Source organism: Erithacus rubecula (assembly GCF_903797595.1).
Source record: "Erithacus rubecula genome assembly, chromosome: 16".
NCBI lineage: Eukaryota > Metazoa > Chordata > Aves > Passeriformes > Muscicapidae > Erithacus > Erithacus rubecula.
In genome coordinates this window covers 12678395-12698730 of record NC_136668.1, presented here as the reverse complement: position 1 = coordinate 12698730, position 20336 = coordinate 12678395, and the positions used below count along the sequence as shown (strand labels likewise).

The 20336-nt window shown below is 53.5% G+C and overlaps 1 protein-coding gene and 1 long non-coding RNA gene across 4 annotated transcripts; one reads left to right on the top strand and one right to left on the bottom strand.

Moving 5' to 3' along the window:
* Positions 1–4196: 4196 nt before the first annotated feature.
* On the bottom strand, positions 4197–15882 carry LOC306808826. 3 transcript variants are annotated; one of them, XR_013776110.1, is made up of 4 exons: positions 14816–15882; positions 5917–5983; positions 5073–5288; positions 4197–4683 (listed from the first exon to the last, which is right to left on the bottom strand). It is a non-coding gene; the product is annotated as an uncharacterized lncRNA (long non-coding RNA). The 3 variants fall into 3 exon arrangements; XR_013776111.1 differs by having other exon boundaries at positions 4197–4416; XR_013776112.1 differs by lacking the exons at positions 4197–4683; positions 5073–5288; positions 5917–5983 and adding an exon at positions 10167–11232.
* A 761-nt stretch (positions 15883–16643) lies between these two features.
* Positions 16644–18677, top strand: HAND1 (heart and neural crest derivatives expressed 1). The gene is made up of 2 exons (XM_079320178.1): positions 16644–17455; positions 18024–18677. Exons 1-2 carry the CDS (start codon positions 16949–16951, stop codon positions 18123–18125), a joined length of 609 nt encoding a protein of 202 aa, XP_079176304.1. The 5' UTR covers positions 16644–16948; the 3' UTR covers positions 18126–18677.
* The last annotated feature ends 1659 nt before the right edge of the window (positions 18678–20336 follow it).

Genomic DNA, 20336 nt, shown 5'->3' with positions numbered 1-20336 from the left:
GCCATCCTGGCTGCCCCCTGCCCTCTGCAGCTGCTGGGTTGGGATGCATGGTCCTGTCCTGCTCTCCTGATGGGCATCGTGTGTTTTCTGGCATATTTCACTCCCTTCTCAATGTCTGTCACTCCCTTCTCGACATCATCACCTCCTTCCCAGCAAGTGTCACCTGTTCTTGGGACATGTCACACACTCCACTGCATCTGTGCCACCCCCTTTGTGAGTAACATCCCCATCCTGGTATGTGTCACCCCATTTGCAGTGTGTCATCTTCCTGGCATGTATCACACCTTTCCCAGCACATGTCACCCGTTTCTAGCCTGTCACCCCCTTTCCAGGATGGATCACCCTGCTCCCAGTGTGTGTCCCCACTGTGGGTGCTGTCCAGGCTCCACTGTTCATGGAGTCCCCTCTTGGCAAAACCCATTGCCATCTTTTCCCTTTGATAGTCCAAACTGCCATTGCCCATCAGCAACAAAACAATTGCTGAAGAAGTGTATATTCACTATAAAATGTGTAAATTTGGAGGTAAGCAAAATTATTTGCAAATTCTAATCAAACTCTAGTCAGCTCAGGCAAAGCTGGATGCATGGGGTATGGGCTGAGAAAGTCCAAATGACATTTAAAAACATGACTTGGTTTCCTCTGTCTAGGAGATGTTTCCTCTGTGCCCTAAGTTCACATTCTGTGATTTGAAGGGACTCAGCAAAAAAAATGGTTAAATCTGGAAAGTTTCTCCTCCAATACCAAATCAAACCAGTATAATTTAGATCATGTAAGCACATTACAACCTTTAAATGAAGCTTCTTGGTAGTTTTCCTGCACCAAAATCTCCTTATTTTTCCACTAGGTATTTTTGGGGAGAGCTGTGAAACCCAAACCAGTCAGTAAGTGTGAGGGAAAGGGAAACTCTCAGTTTTGATGGCAGTTCCCAAAAATGCTGAGCTCAGTGCATCACTGTCTGCTTCCACACTGTGCTGGAGGAACTCCCCGAGGGTGATGAAGAGATACTCAAAAATCCAATTTTTCTCTCTGCTGTTCCTCTCTCCTGGATTATCACTAATCACAACAATTAGTGATGTTATCATCCAAGTAACCAACAGCCCCTGGAAACCCTACAAACTCCCCATCCTGTGAGCCACAGCTGGGGAAGGTGCACAGCTCGAGCTCAGCCCCACTGTGGGTTTTGGGGGTAGGTGGAAAACTGCAATATTCAGCCTCTAGAGAGTATTTTGTGGCAGCCAGAGCTGTGCTCCTGTGCCCTTGGCAGGACGATGGGAGGCTGTGATTACTAAATCCCTTGCCCACTTAAGGCAGGCTCAGTGCTCCAGCCCACGGCGAGGCATATTTGAAATGCTTCAGGCCAGAGACTCCTGTGCTGTTCAAGCTCCCAAACGGTTTCCAGGACAAAATCCTCCCCAAAATAGCTTCTGACTGTGGCACTGAACCCACACTGTTGGGGGGTCCTTGGGGTGGGCAGTGCTGTGCCCATGGGAGCTCTGGGGTGGGCAGGGCAGCAGGGACAGAGGGGACAGCAGGGACAGAGGGGACAGCAGGGACAAAGGGGACAGCAGGGACAAAGGGGACAGGGAATGTTTTGTCTCATGGAGGTGAGACAGCCAGGGCTGGCTGCTCCCAGAGCTTTGGTGCCCTCACAGTGGGATCCAGGCACAGAGGGGCCCAGGGGGGCACCAGGACCCTCGTGGGGAGCATTTCTGCTCCCCTGAGCAATGCCCCAGGAAAGGGAGCCAGTTCACTCAGTGCCATTTAAAAGAGGGATTAAGCAGCCAAGCCTGATAAGGGGCTGGGAGGGTTATTCCTCACTCCCTGCCCAGTCACCAGGAGGGGCTGGGGCTGCTGCTGGTGTGGCTGAGCAGTGGGGTGGGCAGGGTCTGTGGCTCCCTGTGCTCTCTCTCTGGGGAGAAGGTGGCAGAGTAAAGCCACAATAAATTCCCCATGTTTCACCACGTGGGGAAATTACTAGGACAGAATTTTGGCAGGGTCAGAGCGCCACTTTTACAGCCATGGCTTTAACAAGCATGTGAGTGTTTGCAAGATGCCTGTTAAGTTCCCTTAGCCCAGGCAAAATGCTCCAGTTACCTGCTTGGCTTTCATGGCCTGGGAAAACCTGGAAAGGACCAAGCCCATTGCTTCATCCATCCCAATGAGAAAAGTTCCTCACAGTCACTTTTGCTTGGCCAAAGTTAAGCCCCAAATTGCATCTTGCAGGGAAATAAGATAAATCAGCTCCAGGTATGAACCCTTCTGCAGGAAGGCACAGCCCAATCTTATCCAGCCCTCCCTGCATCCCTGCAGCTGGCTGAGGGGCAGCTTTTACACCAAAACTGCCAGAGTCCTGAAGTTCTGTTTTCTGCATGAAAAATCAGTTTTTCTTTAATAAAAAAAGAAATAAAAAATAAAGAAAAAAAGAAAAATTTGAAAATATTTAAGTGATCACTTAAAAAGGGGTGTGTGTGTATGTAAATAATTTTAAGTCAGTCTCAAGAGCTTTGCTTGCCTGACTCATGATCAGGGATATTTTTTTTTATATATCACATCAGAAAGTACTGTAAAACATACTTTCAAAGCCTCAGAGGACCCTGGCCTCCTTGGAGTATTCAAAAGCATCAATTACACGAGCATTATGGGCAGGATAGTTTGTACATACCCTGTTAAAAAGTCAACCTGAGACTTGTGTCTCTAAATCCCCTCACTGCCCCCAGGGCTGGAACTGATTTTTGCCCGGGCTTCAGCACTAGGAAATGTTTCAGTTTAAAAAACGTTGAAAAACATTAAAACCAGGCCGTATGCACTTATTACTGAGAAAATCCCACACAGATGGACTGCATTGAACCACGAGCAATTATTTTCTGCTGTTCTCGTGGTTAATGAGATGATCAGAAGTCCCTGGCAGCCTTCCTCTGCCTGCAGTCCTGTGCATCAGCCTCCTCTTCTGCAGCCTGGGCTGCACAGCTCTGGCACCAGCCCCTGCCAGCCTACCAACCAAGGCAGATCCTTGGTTTTCAACAGTGGAAAAACCAGGTTTTCAGTCCTAAATGTGCCTGTGCATCACCCAGGTGCTGGCAGGAGTTGGTGCCCTATGGCAGCTGAGAGGGAGTGCAGGAGTTTGGCACAGCATGGGTGGCCAAGACAAGAAAAAAAAATCACTTTTTTCCCCCTACACTAAAGCAGGTTTGGTGTTATGCTGCCAGTGGGGATGTGTTTGCTGAGCACATCCTGCTTTTGCTGAGCAGGGGGTGCAGGTACTGAGGGATGGATGGATGGATGGATGGATGGATGGATGGATGGATGGATGGATGGATGGATGGATGGATGGATGGATGGATGGATGGAGAGCCCTGGCTGTGGGTGTTTACATCCCCTGGTGCCTCTGCACACCCGGGATGTGAAGCACACTCACTGCTCTGGCATGAGCAGAGCCCAAGGTGCCTGAGCTCTGCTCCCTTATCAGCACCAGAGCCTAATTACTGCCCCAGCCTCTAATACCTCAGGCTTGGCCAGTCCTCACGGCCCCCATTCCCTGAGACAGAAGCTGTTATTGTCCAGATGAGGGGTTTGAAGTCTTGCAAACAAAAACCTACCCTCAAAGGGAATTTCTTTCACTGACACTTTCCAAGACAAAGAAACATTTCTGCCTGGGTTTTTTGCAGATGGATCTGGCTTTTTTTTTCTTTTCCCCACCCCACCTCTCTGGATATTTGCTGGGCTGCCTGTGTCTGCTGTCAGTGAGGAAGGGATGCAGGCTGGGGTCAGGACCACCACCCCAGTGTGGAGCAGGAGAGCAAACCCCACTGCCAGAGGGGCTGCAGCCTGTTTTACTGGAGTGCTGGGCTCCATCTTACTGGGACTTGGATAGGATCCATCCCACTGTTCTGGGGCTGCCCTGCCACTGTGGGGATGCCATGGGCTTGGGGTTGTCAGTCAGGACAGCCAGAAGCTGCTCCAGGCTGCTTTTCACAAGGTATGGAGCTGAAAGTGCTGCTTCCCCTGGTGCCATCACACAGGCACAGGCTGGATGAGGCCAGCCCTCTCCCAAAATTCTGTTTGTAACTGGGAAATGTTGGGATCCTTTCTTTGTACCATCCACCTGCTTCCATGGATGGGGCACTGCCTGCTCTGGCTGAGGTTGGCTGAGCAAAGCAGTGAAGGGAAATCCCGTGGACTTTCTGCATTGTGAGTTAATCAAATTGTGCCTCGTTAGCAGCACAGGAGGTGAGAGCCCAGAGCAAAGCTCCTGCTGTCTGTGCTGGGTAAGGGCAGGCTCTCATATACCAGTGGAATCAGCCATTTAAAGCAGTAATGTGATCAGATGTAGCCAGTTATTATAACAGCCTTGGTGACTTTAATGAGGTCCTGCACAGACTGGATTACCATGGTCACTCATCCATAGTTCATTAGAGCCTGCGAAAGGGGATCCACAAGAAGTCATGAAATATGATCTCCTAATCTCCCCTAAGTAGGAGAAGCCCAGCTATAAAAAAATGCCTTTAAAAATACCCGTGAAGTGAATAAATCTCCCCTGTGCTAAAAGGCAACGACAGCAGACCCGTGAGAAGAGGATCTGCTCGTGGGATGTGTTTTCCATGCATGCAGTTCAAGAGACTTCTCACAAGGGTGGTGTGCCTGGGTGGAGGAACAAGAGACTCTCTAATGGTTTTCTTGGGATTCCTGGGGAAAACAAATAAATAAATAATGGCTGGGAGGAGGAATAAGACAGGCAGACCTGCTGTCCCCATGGGCAGCAGTGGCAGAAAGCCTAAAGGAGGAAGGTCTGCCCATCTTGGAGGAATGCCCAGCTTCTGGTGCCCCTCTCTGCTCCAAATCCACCCAGTCTGGGGCTGGATACATCATTTATGTGAGTGGCAGCCAGCTGGCACCCACTCCTCTCAGGCTGTTCCCAACCAACCCCTTTCCCAGGAAAGGTAGGATTGGCATTACCCCAGGTATCCTGCCCACCATGACAGTTTGTTGGGGTGAGGGTTCTCTCTGGGTATGACACATTACCTGGTGCCATCAGGTGATGGCTGCAAGTTCCCAAGTCTGAGGATGTCACTCACCTCAGCTGGCATGGCTGGATCCTGTCTTTGGAGTGAGATGGTGGCCCAGGGCTGTTTTGGGGTTAGAAGAACAAGGTGTCCCCTAGGACCTGGAGAAAGTGGGATGGAGCATTGGCACAGAGCTGTTCCAACAGCTGGCAGTGATTTCCACAGCTGGTTCTGTTGAGGTGAGCCATGTCCAGCCCCACTCCATGGGCAATGGGAAATGGAACATCCCTATGAAAGGAAGAGAAATCAGAGCTCCAGAAAATATGGGATGAGATCCACAATCCCTGCATTATGGGGCAGAGAGCTCTCTTAACTGGGAAACCCACATCACTCCATGGGCAAAGGAGTTGGCATGGCAGCAGGGATGCAGTGTGGAGGGATGCCCATGCAGGACATACAAAGAGAAACCCTGAGAAGATTCTTTGCCCCAGTCCTTATCAGGGAGAGCATTCAGTAAACCATTAAGTGAAGACTTTATTAATTCTGCTGCAGCTGGGACTGCTCAGGGGCTTAACCTGAAGCATGTGCTCCTCTGGCTGAGGGTCTTAATGTACTCAGTGAACATCTGGATACGGCCTGCCCCTTCCAGACCTTTCTTCTCTCCACGGGCAGCTGGGTTATCAGGAGGGGAAGGAAGCCTGAAAGCTGACTCTGTCCTCAGGGCTGCTCTCATTCCTCAGCAAGCCCAAGGGACAGTTTGGCAGAAAGGAGCATCATGTGAAGGAATGTCCCGTGATGGACAGTGCTTAATGGGACACCTCCACGTGCACCCCTGGCCACGGTGCAAATCCTGAACTGCTCCAGCAGCCCCTGGTGTGGAGAGGTGGTGGAGAGGCTGAAGGATGCCCACACTCACCCTCACAGTGTGGTGGATGCTTTCCCTGCAGACACCTCTGGTACCTCTGGACGCGCAGCTCTGCAGACTCCAAACGCCGAGAAATGTTTGACAGAGCAGCATACATATTCCAAACATTGTTTGATTCATGTTTTAAAGTCTCACTTGCAAGCATACTTCCCCAGCTCGGACATCAATCACTGCAAATATGTTCTTATAAACAAAGCAACACAGACTGACTGTCTCTTCCACCCTCACCATGCGCAGGTCACCGGGCAGCACCCTGGGGAGAGGAGCTTCCCAGCACATCTGAGCCCCCCTTGGGGACACCAGCAGCACAGGTAGCTGAGAAACAGCAGTGGCAAACTTGCTACCAGTGGCACAGGACCATCCAAGGATATGGATCCCAAAGGAGGACAGCTGAGTCCATAGCTGTGCCAGGAATGACTCTCTCCTGCTGCACGGCTGCTGCACAAGGGTCCCTGTCCTCAAGGTTACAGCTGTCCCTTCATCCCCTCATCTCCCTGCATGCCCCACCCAAACACACATCTCTGCCATTACAGGGGATAGATTCCCCCAGGGCATGAAGTTCCTGATAGTCAGGATGAAGTATTTTGCAGCATGTGGGGGTCCTGCATGCAGCTGCATGCTTACATGTATAATGAGAGCAGAAGCATAATTTCATTTTATGTTTTAGCTCTGAATGTCTGATTATCACATCTAATATCTCAAGAGACTTCCCCTCCTCAGCATTAGGAACCGGGTGTGGGCATGGGGGTGTCATAGCTGGCTGCTCCCCATGGTCACTCACTGCACTGCACTGTCACCACCAGTGTCCCACTGCCTGCAGGGACATGGTGTTGTGCTGGGCCATGGCTCTATCTGTTTCCTCTGCTACTGTGGAAGTCCCAGACCCTACAAGCCCCAGCTCTTGCTACCACACAGCAGGGACCCCAAAGTACATGCAGCTCTGGGGCCACCCCTGCCACCAACCAGGCACCCCAAGATTCTGGACAAAAGCAGTGAGACATGACAGGGACAGTGGAAAAAAATGTCTTCTCCAGATTCTTGGGGTTTGGAGAGTTTGTAAAGCAAATTCCCTTTCTTTATGACACTCCAGCAACGTTTAGGGTCCTGTTGGTAGGTGTCTCTCACTTCTCAGCCCTCTGTTTAGGAAAAATAAATAGGAAAGAATCCAGAGGCGGTGCTTTCCTCCTGCCCTGTGAGATGGATCAGCGCTTGCCACTGCAGGAAAACTGTCCCACCATGATCCAACGCAGTGCTTTGTCCTGAAATGCTCTGCACGGCTGAATACATGACTCCTCTGGAGCAGGGTGACACATTCCAGCCCCAGACAGTGACACTGACAGATGCAATCAGCCTGCAAGGTTTAATGGGAACGTGGCGCTGGTGGAGCCAGCAGCGGGAAATTTATGAGGAGTTCACGAGAGGAAGAGGAAAATGAGCAGCATTTGGTGATGCATGAGGGAGGAATATCCCAGCAGGGCAGCAGCTGAGCCATGCCATGGTGGCATTTATTGGGGCAATTTGGTGGCAGGGTCCTGGCTGTGGGGAGGGAGCAGCAGCGTGGTGGGACCAGAAAGGGGTTCTGGCCCTCAGCCATAAAAAGAGCAATTGGGAGGAAGCTCTGTGTGCATCTCCTGCATGGGAAATTATGTGCCCCGTGTCCCACCACAACTCCTAAATTAAATAAACCCCATTCTACTGCCAAGCATATCCAGAGCTGCTTTTTCAGTGCAGCCATGCTCTTTCTGCCAGGTTTTGGGCAAGCTCAAACTTTCCCAGGTCGGGAGCTACATCTAACAGGTCACTGGGGCTCATCCAGCCCAGGGCTGAGCACCAGGAACCTGCTCACTGCCTAAGCTCCCCATTTCAGCCAAAGCACTAAGCCAGGGAGATTTTGGACATGTACATCCCAGGTTTTCTTCCTCCACTCTTGCTCTGCAGCCCTGTAGGTCGGACAGAGGGTCAGTATCAGTCTCCATCTCTCCTGACTCAGCCCAGCACCAGCTGTGATGGCCTGAGATAGCAGCAAGGGGCTCAGCCACAGGGCTCCAGGGGCAATTAGAGAGGAGACAGCTCCTGCCTGCACCCAGCTCCTTCCCACACCTCGGGGCAGGGCTGGAAGCCTCTGGAAGCTGCTGGATGCTGGCGGGCTGCATGCTTTGGGATGCTTCCCCACAGAGGGGTGAGGAGGGCAGTCCCAGCACAGCTCCCACAGCCAGCACGCTCTGATGAGGCTGTGAGGAGGGAAGGAGAGGGGAAAAAATGTCTCACTGCTGAAAGGAGATTTACTGGGCTTGTTATCAGCACAGGAAGAGCCAGAGCTTAGGGGCAAATGGGAGATGCTTTGCCTATTGCGGTATTTTTTCCTACTGTGCTCTGAGCCGGCTCATGCACTGCACACTCAGCTCCACTGCTCCCTTTCCAAAACCCATGGGAGCCCTGTCACCTCCAGCTCTCTGCCTGCAAAGGCAGGGGCTGCTCAGAGCCCAGAGCACCCGAGTTCATGAAAAAAGTGCTTTGTGTTTAGGTGCTGGTGTCCATAAGGCCAGCAGAGCCCCTGGCGTGGCTGAATGCTGCAGCTCATCTCACCTGGCTGGTGGCTGCTCTCATCCACTACATTTGGGTCACAGCTGCTGTTTTAACCTGGAATGGGGTTTGTAACCACACCCAGGACCTACAAATGGGTGGTTATGGGGCTTTTGTGGGGCTTCCCCATTCTGCTGCCTCCTCACACCATTTCCACCACACCACTCCTGGGTTGGATCATGGGGCTTATTTCCATGAGATCTCAAGGCTGTGGAAGGTTGGGAATGACAGCTTTTTCCCTGGTGAGAAGAAAGGTTATGCTTTGTGCTTATTTGAAGCCCCTGCAAATCTGTGCTGAGGAGCCAGTGTATTTTAGGGGGCACATTCAGACACATGTGGGAGAGGGGGAGAAACAACTTCCTCATCCCACAGACTGCAGAATAGCATCCATGGAATTAAAACAAGGTCTGAGCAAGAGAAATGCACCCAGAAGAGCCTTTATCTGGCAGAATCAGAGCTCAGCAGCGGGCGGGAAGCAGCTCACAGGAGACCCAGCCCATCTAGAGTTTCGGCTCTGGTTAATGACACAGCAAATCGAGCCTGTCATCTTTAGACATGATGTTTCTTGTCCTTTTGGCCCGAGAAAACAACCACCACCCTCTAAAACTGCAGTCTTACAGTGGTGTAGCCCCTTCCCCCCATCCCCTCCAGAGGGAAGGTGGGGGCAGCAGCTCTTGGGCTGGGAGGATGCAGCACTGGGGGCTCACCACCCTCCACCCCACGATTTCAGCATCACACCGAGCAGATGAGGCTGGGCCAGAGAGCCACAGCGAGGTGGAGTGCCCATCCAGAGGATCCCAGCTTCCCCCATAAACTGACAGGTTCAGGCAAATCTATGAGAAACAACTTCTCCCTAATTCCATGAGTGTTGGGCTCCTGGCAGGATTTCACCAGGCTGGGTTTGCTGCACAGGAGGGGCTCAGCTCATGCCAAAGACCCTGGGATGGAAATATTTGTGCCTAAATCACAGACTGATGCCACTTGCAGAAAAAGCAGCACTGCACATACATGTATTTCTTTATATTTACAACTACAATTGTAATTATATTTGTACTTTATTTCTATATATTAAAATATAGATTTATATATGCAAGTATATTTTTATATGTATGTATAAACACTGTATCAGGATTGCTGGTGTGTATATATTGCTGACTTAGGAGTTAATGTGGGGTTTTTTGTACTCCAGGTATAACATGGAGTATGTTAAAAAAATTTAAGAAGTGCTTTAACACCTTTTTGGAAAATGGTTTTTGTTTGTCCCAGGGTGAATGTTCTCAGCTCCTGCATTTGATGGGTCCTTCAGAGAGGCCACAGGAGCTCTGGAGCAAGATCAGAGTAGGGCTGAACCTGGTACAAAATCCTTCCCTGCCAAAACTCACCCCTGCAAGCCTTCACCCTGCTGGAAAATGCACTGTGCTGAAGTCAGGGATACTGCAGCAGCTGGGATACTCAGCTGGGATATTCAGCTGGGATATTCAGTGCTGGTGGTGACCATCACCTTGCCAGCACCCAGCAGCTTCATCCAATCCCACAGAACATCCCTGGAGCCGCTGCACAGCCAGCGTGGCACGTTGCACAACATTCCCCAGGAGTGTTTGGGTTTACGGTGTAAAACAAACCACTTTTGTCCAAACAAGATGCTTCTTGCAGAGATGGCTATTTTGGGTTGGGTGTTTTTTATTTTAATGGCCTTTCAAAGAGCAGAACTGGTTTGCACGAAGCTGCTCCAAATGTTTCCAAGCAAAGTTTAAGAGAAAACTGGAGTTTCGCTTAAGCGTGTTTTAATGGGGAAGGCTTGTTTTTCCTTCCATGTTCCCTGCTCTTCCTGGAAAACCAGGAGCCAAGAGAAGAAAGGTCTTCAGCTCACAGCAAACGATTTTGTTTCAGCTTTGAGGAGTAGGGAGGGGGTCAGTATTTTTATGGGAGCAATTTATTTCCTTCCAATAAGCTCCATTTCAGACATTTTTTTTTCTCCAGAGCATGTTAGGAGGAGTCACATATTTACTGTGTATATTGATATACAATAAAAGTGTTATTCTGTGGAGGTCTGGATTCACTTTTTACAGCATGTCCCCATCCTGTGACTCTCTGGATGCAAGGAGGTACAATATCCATGGACCCTACTGGCAAAAGGACACTCAGTGTCTCTCTGCTTTTTTGCCCCAAAATCCCCCCACTTCTCCCCATGCCTGTGAAGGCAGCAGCACAGCCATACTGGGTGCTGGATCCCAGTTTGAGATGGGGAATAATGAGCTCTGGGGAGGCTTCTGCCACCTCCCATTTATAAAGCAGAGGAAAAAAGGGTGGGAAAAAGCACTAAAATTATTTAAGACCCCCAAGTCCCAAATAATTTTCTGTTGCAAAAAAAAGTATTAACAGATGCTTGTTAATTCTTAAAACCATCTCAATCTGCAAAAAACTCAACCTTTGAAAACCCATCTTGAGAGACTTGCTGTAATGGCTGGCCCAGCAGCTGCACAGACATCCTGGGATGTAGTGGGGGAACCAAGGGAAAAATCAGTCCCTCTGCTCCCATGGAAGTCAGCAGCAAGTCCTGCATCTGAGCAGAGAGAAAACCTGGAATTTTGGGAGTGCTAAGTATAACCAGGATAATAAGGCACCACTAATTGTCCTCATCCTCCTACCCTGGCACAGCTGGGGAGGCATAGCCAGACCTGGCACAAGGCACTGTGTGATAAGAACTGGAATTACCCTGAAAATCTTAGAGACAGAATGAATTAAAAACCCCATGTGGATCCACATAGAGAGGAAGATGGGAAGTAGGGATACCAGGACATGGTCCCACCACAGGGAAACATGGACAGGATGCTGTTCCCTGGCTCTGGCTACTCTGCAGTGCCAGCACATCACACTGAGCCTGTGATACAGCAGAGCCCTGTGAAAAGCAGGGCTTTTTTGGAGGTTGGGACCTCCAAAAAGAGTCAGCAGCCTCTTCCCACCACAAAGTCATTTACCTGCAATGTCACAGACATGGTGCAGAGCAGGAGCTCACCCACCAAGCCAGGTCAGCCCATGTGCCAGCCACAGGAGCAAAGGGGCAGGAGGGAAGGCCCCTTTTCAAGGAATGTGGGATGGTGGAGTAAGCAGGGACCAGGGGAATCCCTCATGCACATATGGCATCATGGACCTGGGGTTGAAAGGTCCCTGAGCTCCTGGGGTTGGAAGCAGTGGCAAGAGAAGTCCCACAGTGGCACCACCAGAATTAATAGAGAGCAGGCAGAGAGGGAGAAGGACACATCTCATGTCATGACCCACCTGCAGGAACATCTGACCAAGGGAAAGGTTGGAAGCAGCAAGTCCAGCTCTGCCCATGCAGACCCAGCAGCTTGTCTGCAGCTCTGCCCCAAACCAGATGCTTTTGACGAAGACGCCAGGAGCTGCCTTAACAAGCACTTATGCAATCCTTCTCAGCAGAGGAAATGTCTTTCCCAATCCCCAACCATTAGCAGTTGGCTGATGCCCTGGAGCAGGACATTTTAGAGCCCTTGTAAATTTGCTTCAGGAGTGGAAAGTGGTTAGAGGAGGGAAAGGCACTAGTTTTTGTCAGGGACCTGAATCATCTGGGAATTCTTCTCCACTACTCCCCACGAGTGGAGAGTTGCCACCACGAGCCAGCAGCCAAACCCTGCCCCGAGCCAGGTGATCAAGGATGGGAGAGTGAAAGTGGCAGCTTGTACCCCAGGGTCAGCAGCCAGCCTCAAGCTTTTGAGGACCAGTGTTTGTCTCAGCAAGGAATCTGAGTGGGGAAAGAAGAGGTTTTAGTGTAGGAACATCACTTCTGACTCAGTGCAAAACTTCTTTCAAGAGGAGAGGTCAACCAGGCAGCAACTGGACCCACTCTCCATGCATGTGGTTCACCTGGGTTGCCAGTCACAGCTCATGGACTGGGTTATTTGTCATCTCCAATTACGTGTCTATGACAGGTAATGTAATATAAATAGAATTCCCCTTATGGCAGTTGGAGCATCCTTCCATTGATTTCCACAGCAATCAGATGAGGAAACAGCTCTGTTTTAAGTGAGACTCAGGGCACCCATGTCAGCCTAGAGCAATGATTTTGGGGCTGGTTCCAGCAGTGAGGTGCTGTTATTACCTTCCCTTTACCTATAGTTTGCATCCAAACCTAATTGCAAATGGACATGAGCGTCTTTGGGGAGCTGCTGCTCCATCAGCACAATGAGCCATTGTTGAAATGGCCACAGCAATTTTCCAGGTTAATTTATGGCTACCACACCCCATTAGCAGCAATAAATGTGGAGCCTGGTTTTGCCGAAATTGTGAGTTACGATTTTTCAAATAAATACATTTTCCTATAAACCAGCTCTCTGTTTAGTTTGAATGTTCCTCACAGACACATCCATCTACATAAAATACACAGGAGAGGAAGCTGAGCTGTGACTTTACTCTGATGACATAAAAACTTTTGTAAACACAATGTCACTTACAGTACTAGCAAAGAGAGAGCCCAAAAAATAAACAGCGAGTGCCTGGCCCATCCCTTCAGGAGCACATGGAAAATTTAATACTTTTTTCCGTAAAGCTTTGTTTTCCTTTTGATTTATCCACTCAAGACAGTGGCTGTTTGGCCATAAATAGGTGGTATTTCTTGAGGGGCAATGGTTGCAGTCATCCTGTGTGTCGCCGTAGGGGCAGCACGGGAGGGGTGTGGGCAGAGAAGGTGCTGTGGGAACATCCCTGTGTTCACCCCCAATCCCTCCTGCTCCTTCCATGGGGCTTTGACGGGCTGAAACCCACTGGGAGTTGCTCCTGTGGTGCTGATGGAGGATCCAGTGATGAAGTCTGGAGGGCTCAGGAAGTGGGTAGGCACAGGGGAGCATCAGCAAGTGTGAGCTCTGCTGCATCCCAGCACCCCTCATTTCACCCCTATGAAACCCATCCTGGCACAGCAGGACACGTGTGGCAAACCCTGCTGGGGACGGGGGACATCCTGAGTGGGCTTTTGCAGCCCAGCCTTGGCTGTGACCCCAGAGCTGAGCTGATTGCTCATCAAACTGATTTGATTCCATCCACTTCTGCAGCTTCTCTCACTCCTCACATTGCCAGCAGGAAAATAATCCCCCAGAGCAGCTCTCTGCAGCTCTCCTTGAAACAAACTCTGCTCATGCCTCAGTTTCCCAAGGGTTCTTGCCACCATCCCCTGAGGCCTCTGAGAGCAGAACTGTTAGGAAGGTGCTGAGTGATTATTATTGCATTATTTCAGGCAAGTGCTATAAATACCCAGGGGCACCTTTAGACACAACCCAGCTGCCCAGGGGAGCTGGCTCAGCCCTGCTCTGCGCCTGCAGTGGCTGAGGAGGGGATTGAAGGCAGTGGCTGAATGAGGAGGTACCCTGGCCATAACCTGATGGGGGACACGGTGTGAGGCTGTGGGGTGACAGGGCTGGGACCCTCCTGGCTGCACCCTGGGGCTGCAGTGGAGCTTGGGGTGGGGGGATGTGGGTGCAGCAGGGTGCCGGGATGCTGCAGGGAGATGCTAACAAGGAAGACAAGGGGAATATTTTACGGGGCTGCAATGTAAACAGAGCTGGAGCAGAGCCCCTTTTTATGGAGTCCCTGTCCTGCCAGGGCATCTGCCAAGGGCCTGATTTACGCTCCTATTTAGATAAGGGAGCCAGAGGGGGGGAGCAGAGCTGGCGTCAAAGTCACAGGACACCCGGGGCTGCGGCTCGCTGGGCGCTGATAAGGAGGTGGCTGAGGGGCCAGGGCCAAAACCTCAGCCCCAGCCCAGACATGGGGATGGATGCAGAGCTTGGTGGCTCCTGCAGGGTTTGGGGTGCTGGGCTTCACAGACACCTGGGATAACCTGACTCCCAACATGCAGCATCGGGCCCCTCACCACCACCTGGCCATGAGGGCAGGAAATCTTTCTCTGGGAAGGATTTGAAGGAAAACAGGTGGAGAGAAACGTGGTTCCTCCTGCCATGCCAGCCATAAATTGCCTAATCCAAACTGCTTGGCATTTTCTCCCCCATGCGAGTGGGGAGATGTGAAATTAAAGAAACTCACCAAAAGTTTGAGAAGTGCTAAATTTGGACGCCATGACAAAGGCAGTCTGGTTTGATTTAGAAGGTGTCGGCATGAAAAGGGCTCCGGTTTTATTATTTTATTAAAACACGAAAGATTAGAATGATTTTCCAAAGGAAAATCAACTTTCTGGTCCCATTATTTGCTCAGCTGAGCACTTCCAAACTCTGCGGGGTCCAGGGACCTCCATCAGGGGGTGGATTAAGCAAGATAATGCCCAGGCTTGGGCTGGACTTACCTGGCTTGGCAGCTGGAGGTGACTCTGGTGCAGGCTCAAGGTGACAGCTCCCAGCTGGGTGTGGCTGTAAGTAGCCTGTGCAATTCAAGGCTATGGGGTGGAAGGGGCATTTTTTGGGAGGTATTTCCAGGTTGGGTGGTACAGGCTCTAACCTGGCAGTTTGCAGGACTGAAGAGAAGCTCAGTGAGGAGCCTGGATGGTTTGTGAGAGGAGCAGAGCTCCACAGGTGATGCTCTGCCAGCATGATGGGGTGAAACATGAAGTGGGACCCCTGAACCTCTCCCAGGTGGGCACTGGCTCCCATCAGCTCCGAGCCGGGCTCGGGGATCCCACCCAACCACGGCTGTTTTGAAGGAAATCGGGGACACGACGCCCTACCGTACCCAAGGCCTGGCTCTAACAGGAGAGTAATCACTAGCAAATGTTTGCAGGGCGCTTGTTTAAAGGGGGTGGGGGAGCGGGGTCTTTGCAGCAGCTGAGAACAAAGCAGGGGGGAACAAAGCTGGGCAGATCCGGCACAGAACCGGAGCCCTGCCCCGGCCCCCCCAGCCTCCTGCCTTTGCGACTCGCCTTGTAACAACTAACGATGGAAAATCCGAGGCATTTAAGTGGCTCCCGAATCCGCCCGGGAACCGTGATTGAGAGAAGTCAAATAAAATTTGTCATCTTTAAAATGCAGGAGGACGTTAATGGTGTGTTAGCCCGGATGATTAATACAAGCGCCTGCAAACAACCCTCCAACGTTTCCACCCTCCGCTGCAAGATGAATCGCTGCAAAGCGCCGTTAATCGCTAACATACCTCGGGCCCAAAGCCCCTTCCTGCCCCGCCGTGCTGTGATCGCCGTGCCCAGCCTGTCCTCGCTGCGAGTCACTGCAGCAGCAGCAGGGGTCAGCCCCGATGTCACCCGGCCCGGGCTCTGGGAGGCATCCTCCAGGGGATCTGTCTCCCATGGGTGAGATGCGCTCCAGGGCCCCACCCTGGGCTTGGGTTTGGGGCTATGGTGAGGATCCCAAACCCAGCAGGTCCCCTCAGCCCTTTCGTGGCCAGGCTGGGACAGGGAAATGCAGGGCACCTCCCTATTTTAAATACATCTGTGTGCATGGACAGTATCATTTTTATATGTTTATCTATGCAGTGTCTGTGCGCGGGTGAGCGGCACACACACGTGTGTGATAGGTGCGCGTGTGCCACTCGTGTGGTGCGTGCAGCACCTTTGTGGTGCATGCGGGCGACGTGTGCAATGAATGCATTGGTGTGAGCAGCAGTGCATGGTGTAACCAACACAAGCGCAGTGTGGATTTGTGCAGCGTGCATTGCACAGGACAGGCGTGCAGTGCACATCCCTGTGCAGCTGTGCAACGCTGCTCTGCAGGGCCAGGGGCCCAATTTGCAGGGAGGGACCCCGCACGCCATCCCTGCCATCCCCAACAGCAGGGTGCCCAGCCCGCCTCACTCCGATACCTTCGCCCCCTTTTCTCCCCATCCCCGGCCCTGAGCACCCCACACTGTCCGCCCGACCCCGCACGGTCCGCTCCCTCGGACCCTGAGCCTGTCCCGCGTGGGAAACAGAGATTCCCGGGGTCACACGGCCCGGCCCGGCCCGTCGGGGGTCCGGAGAGCCGCGGCTCCCCCGCCCCGCTGCCGGCTCTCCTCCCCCGGCCGGGCTCTCGGATACCCCCGCACCGGCAGCGGGAATCGAAGCGCCCCGGGACGGGGCTGCGGTGCCCCTCGGTTCTTCCTCACCCCCTCCTCCCTGAAGGCGAGGAGCGGGCGGGACCGAGGGCGAGCGGCGGAGGTGTGAGCCCAAAGCCCCGAGCCCGGAGCGCGGCGCACGCCCCCTCCCCGCCTCGCTCCCCCCGGGGCCCCGCGCATCCTCCCCTGCCCATTGGCTCCACGGCGGGGGGGCCGCAGCCCTATATAAAGACAGGGTCGAGAGGCTTCAGAAGGGGTTAAAAAAAACCCCAAACAACAAACCCAAAACCCAAACCGCGACCGCCCCACCCCGAACCCCACAGCCGCCGCCGCCACCGGAGCCGCGCTCCCCGCAGCCCGCCGCGCCCGCCCGGCGGGGAGCGCCGCCGGCCGGGCATGGAGCGCTGCTGAGCGGCCCCCGGGGCCAGCCGAGCGGATCATGAACCTGGTGGGGGGCTACCAGCATCACCACCACCACCACCATCACCACCACATGCTGCACGACCCTTTCCTCTTCGGGCCGGCGGCGCGGTGCCACCAGGAGCGCGCCTACTTCCCCGGCTGGGTGCTCAACCCGGCCGAGGCGACCCCCGAGCTCACCGGGCAGAGCCCGAACTACGGCCCCGCCGAGTACGGCCCGGCCGGCCCGGGGCGGCTGGAGGCTCTCAGCGGCCGCCTGGGACGGCGAAAAGGTGTCGGGGGACCCAAGAAGGAGCGGCGGAGGACGGAGAGCATCAACAGCGCCTTCGCCGAGCTCCGTGAGTGCATCCCCAACGTGCCCGCAGACACCAAGCTCTCCAAGATCAAGACCCTGCGCCTGGCCACCAGCTACATCGCCTACCTGATGGAGGTGCTGGCCAAGGACAGCCAGCCCGGGGACACCGAGGGCTTCAAAGCCGAGCTCAAGAAGGCGGACGGCAGAGAGAACAAGAGGAAAAGGGAGACGGTAAGAGGCGGATCGCGACCCGCGTCCCTGCTCTCCGTGGGCCGGGAGCGGGCGGAAAAAACCCGGGGCTGCCGGCGAAAATCCTCTAAACTCTGCCGGCCTCTCTAAAGTAATTTTTCCCAGCGTAATAATAATACAAATAATAATATTAGTAAGAATAATAGTAGTAATAACAAATCTGTGGAGGGAAACTCGTCGAAAAATAGCCCGGCCGACGGGCCGGGTGGGCTTCCGAGCACTTTCGGCGGGGGATCAGCCCCCGGCTCCGGGTCTGGCGGCGGCGGAGCCTCCCCCGGTCTGTCCGTCCCCTCTCCCAGGAGCTATCCCCGGACGAGCGGGCGCAGGAGCGATTCGGAGCAAGGTCGGCCGCTCCTCCCCGTGCTGCAGCGGGCGGGTGGCGGGGTGGGGACCCCTAAAGCCCCTCTTTGTCCTCGGGCTGGCAAAGCCGCTCGGAGCGGCGGGGCCCGGCTGCAGCCCTGCGGCGGGAGCAAGGGACGGGCGGGCGGCCCGGGACTCCGCTCCGCTCCTGACCGCTCCTCTCTCCCTCTCCCCATCTCCTCTCCCGCAGCAACCCGAGGTCTATTCGCAGCCTCTGGGTCACGGCGAAAAGAAGCTGAAGGGCCGGACGGGTTGGCCCCAGCAGGTCTGGGCTCTGGAACTGAACCCCTGAGAGCTGCCCCGCCGCCCCGACGGCGCTCCCCGCCCATCCCTCCATGTGCAATGTCGGAGAGAGCCCAGCCCGGCCCCGGAGCCCATCCAGGCGCAGGATACGGGGAGCCGGCCCGGCTGCCCCCCGCCCGGGGATGCTCCTCCGGAGAGAGGCGAGAGCGCTTTGCGGGCTCGGGTCCCGCTCGCCTCGTCGGCAGCGGGAACCAGCCGGGCCCTTTCCCCCGTCCCCTTCCCGCATTTGCAGTAATCGTTGCTCCTTCCCGCTGCCAGCAGCGATCGGCTGCCCCCGCCCCGCCGGGCCGGACTGGAACGGTTCGATTCGTTTGCTGTTGTAAATACGAGCCCCCGATCCCCTCTCCCCGTCCGCTGCCCGACCGACGTGTGGCTGCGGTGAAACTACCTAGAGGTGCATTTGGGAACACTCCTGTGCCGGGTTTTCTACCTCAGATCTGCATGACCACTTCCCGAGGGACCGAGCGCGCCACACCACGTATTTAAAACTGAATAGCGAAAACAAAATTAATAAAATAAAATTTAGACTTTATGCAAACGGCCTCGGGTCCGAGCCCTCTGCTTTCCTCTGCTCCAGCAATCGCACTGCTCTGGCCGGGTCCCCTGCGCTGCCCACAGGGATGCTGCGGGATTAAAGACACCCCTGAAATCAGTATTCTGCTGTGGGGCCGATCCATGTGCGGGAATTCCTCCTCGGGGAATATTCCTCCTTCGGGATCCTTTGAGACTTGTTTATGCCGTCCTTGCACACCGCAGGAGCTGGCGCAGCTCTGCAAACCCGCAACCTCCTCCGGGGCACGAACTCTGCCCCTGCCCTACAGCCCCTTTCCTGCCCCCTGAGGAGACCTGCTGGAGGGACTGGACCCGTGTTTGGCTTGGGGAAGGATGGCAGGATCAGGCCTTTACAGCGTCTGGATGGCACCACAGAGCTGTGGAGCCCCGGGTTTTATTGCTGCACGCAGAGAGCCAGGACTCTGGCACCGGCAGCACTTTCTCACAGGGATCCCCTGTTAGGCGCTGCCTCGGCCGCGTTTGGAAGGAGCAGCGTCCCCTCCTCGCCATCCGAACACCACGATGCCACTAGCCTCAGACACAGCAGCGCTCACGCAGCCCAAATTCTGTCACCACTCGGGCATAAATCCTTAATAATCCTTAATGATTAAATCCAAATCCTCATTCCTTTACACTGTGCACACACGGTGCTCTTACCGAAGAGTTCCAAGACGTGGGTTCAGAACCGGATCCTGCCTTCCCAGCCTGGCCACGCTGCCGTTCCCAGAGACAGCGGGATAAACCCTGACACTCGGGCAGAGGCTTGGGGAAAAAAAAAACTGCACAGGAAAATGTGTACATTATTCTAGGGCTAATCTGAGGGCTCACAGCAGGGACGTTTACATTTGCTGTTTTAAACCAAGCTTTTGATTGCGACTAAAGGTATAGAAATAATGATGCAATATCTGTAAAATACTGACACATCGATCAATCTGTGCTTGTGCAGCCTCACGCTCAATCTGTGGGGAAGCAGCTTGGGTTTTATAACCACTCTGTGCATGTGTACAAATACAGGAAGGACACACAAACATTGGGGGTACAGCCAGCGTAATTAACTCTCGACGAAAAGAGTCCGGCTGCCTGAATCAGCCTTCCCTCGCTCCGGAGCCGCTGCACGGCTGGGTTCCCTGCCCCTGATCTCTTTTCTGATCTCTTTGAGCGAGGCTGAGATGAAAACTGACTGCCAGAGAAGAGCAATGCCCGCCCGCAGCGGTACTTTTTTTTGTTTGAGCTATAAGAGGTTTAGCATGGTACCATTTCCAGGAGTGAAGTAGAGTAGGGCACTCCTAAACCCGAACATAAACGGAAAAAAAAAAAAGCAAAGAAAAAAAAGAAAACTTACAGAAAGTCAGTCCCAAAGATCCTATTTAATGTCTAAGTTTCACAGTCTCCTAAAGGCTGGGCTCTTATGGGAAAGCTTCCAAGCTGTCACTAACATACTACCCAGGCGAAGTCCTGTTCATAAGTGCCAGCCGGATCCGTGTACCCGTATAGCACCAACAGGGGCTGCCCTTCGGCGGCGCAGGAGGGAAAGGGTTAAACGGGGACTCGGGACTCGCTGTGCTGTGAGGCAAAGGTGGCTCTGCACGGAAATCGCGTCCCCGGTGCCCGCACACCAGGCTCTGTCTGGTACATCCCTCTTAGCCTG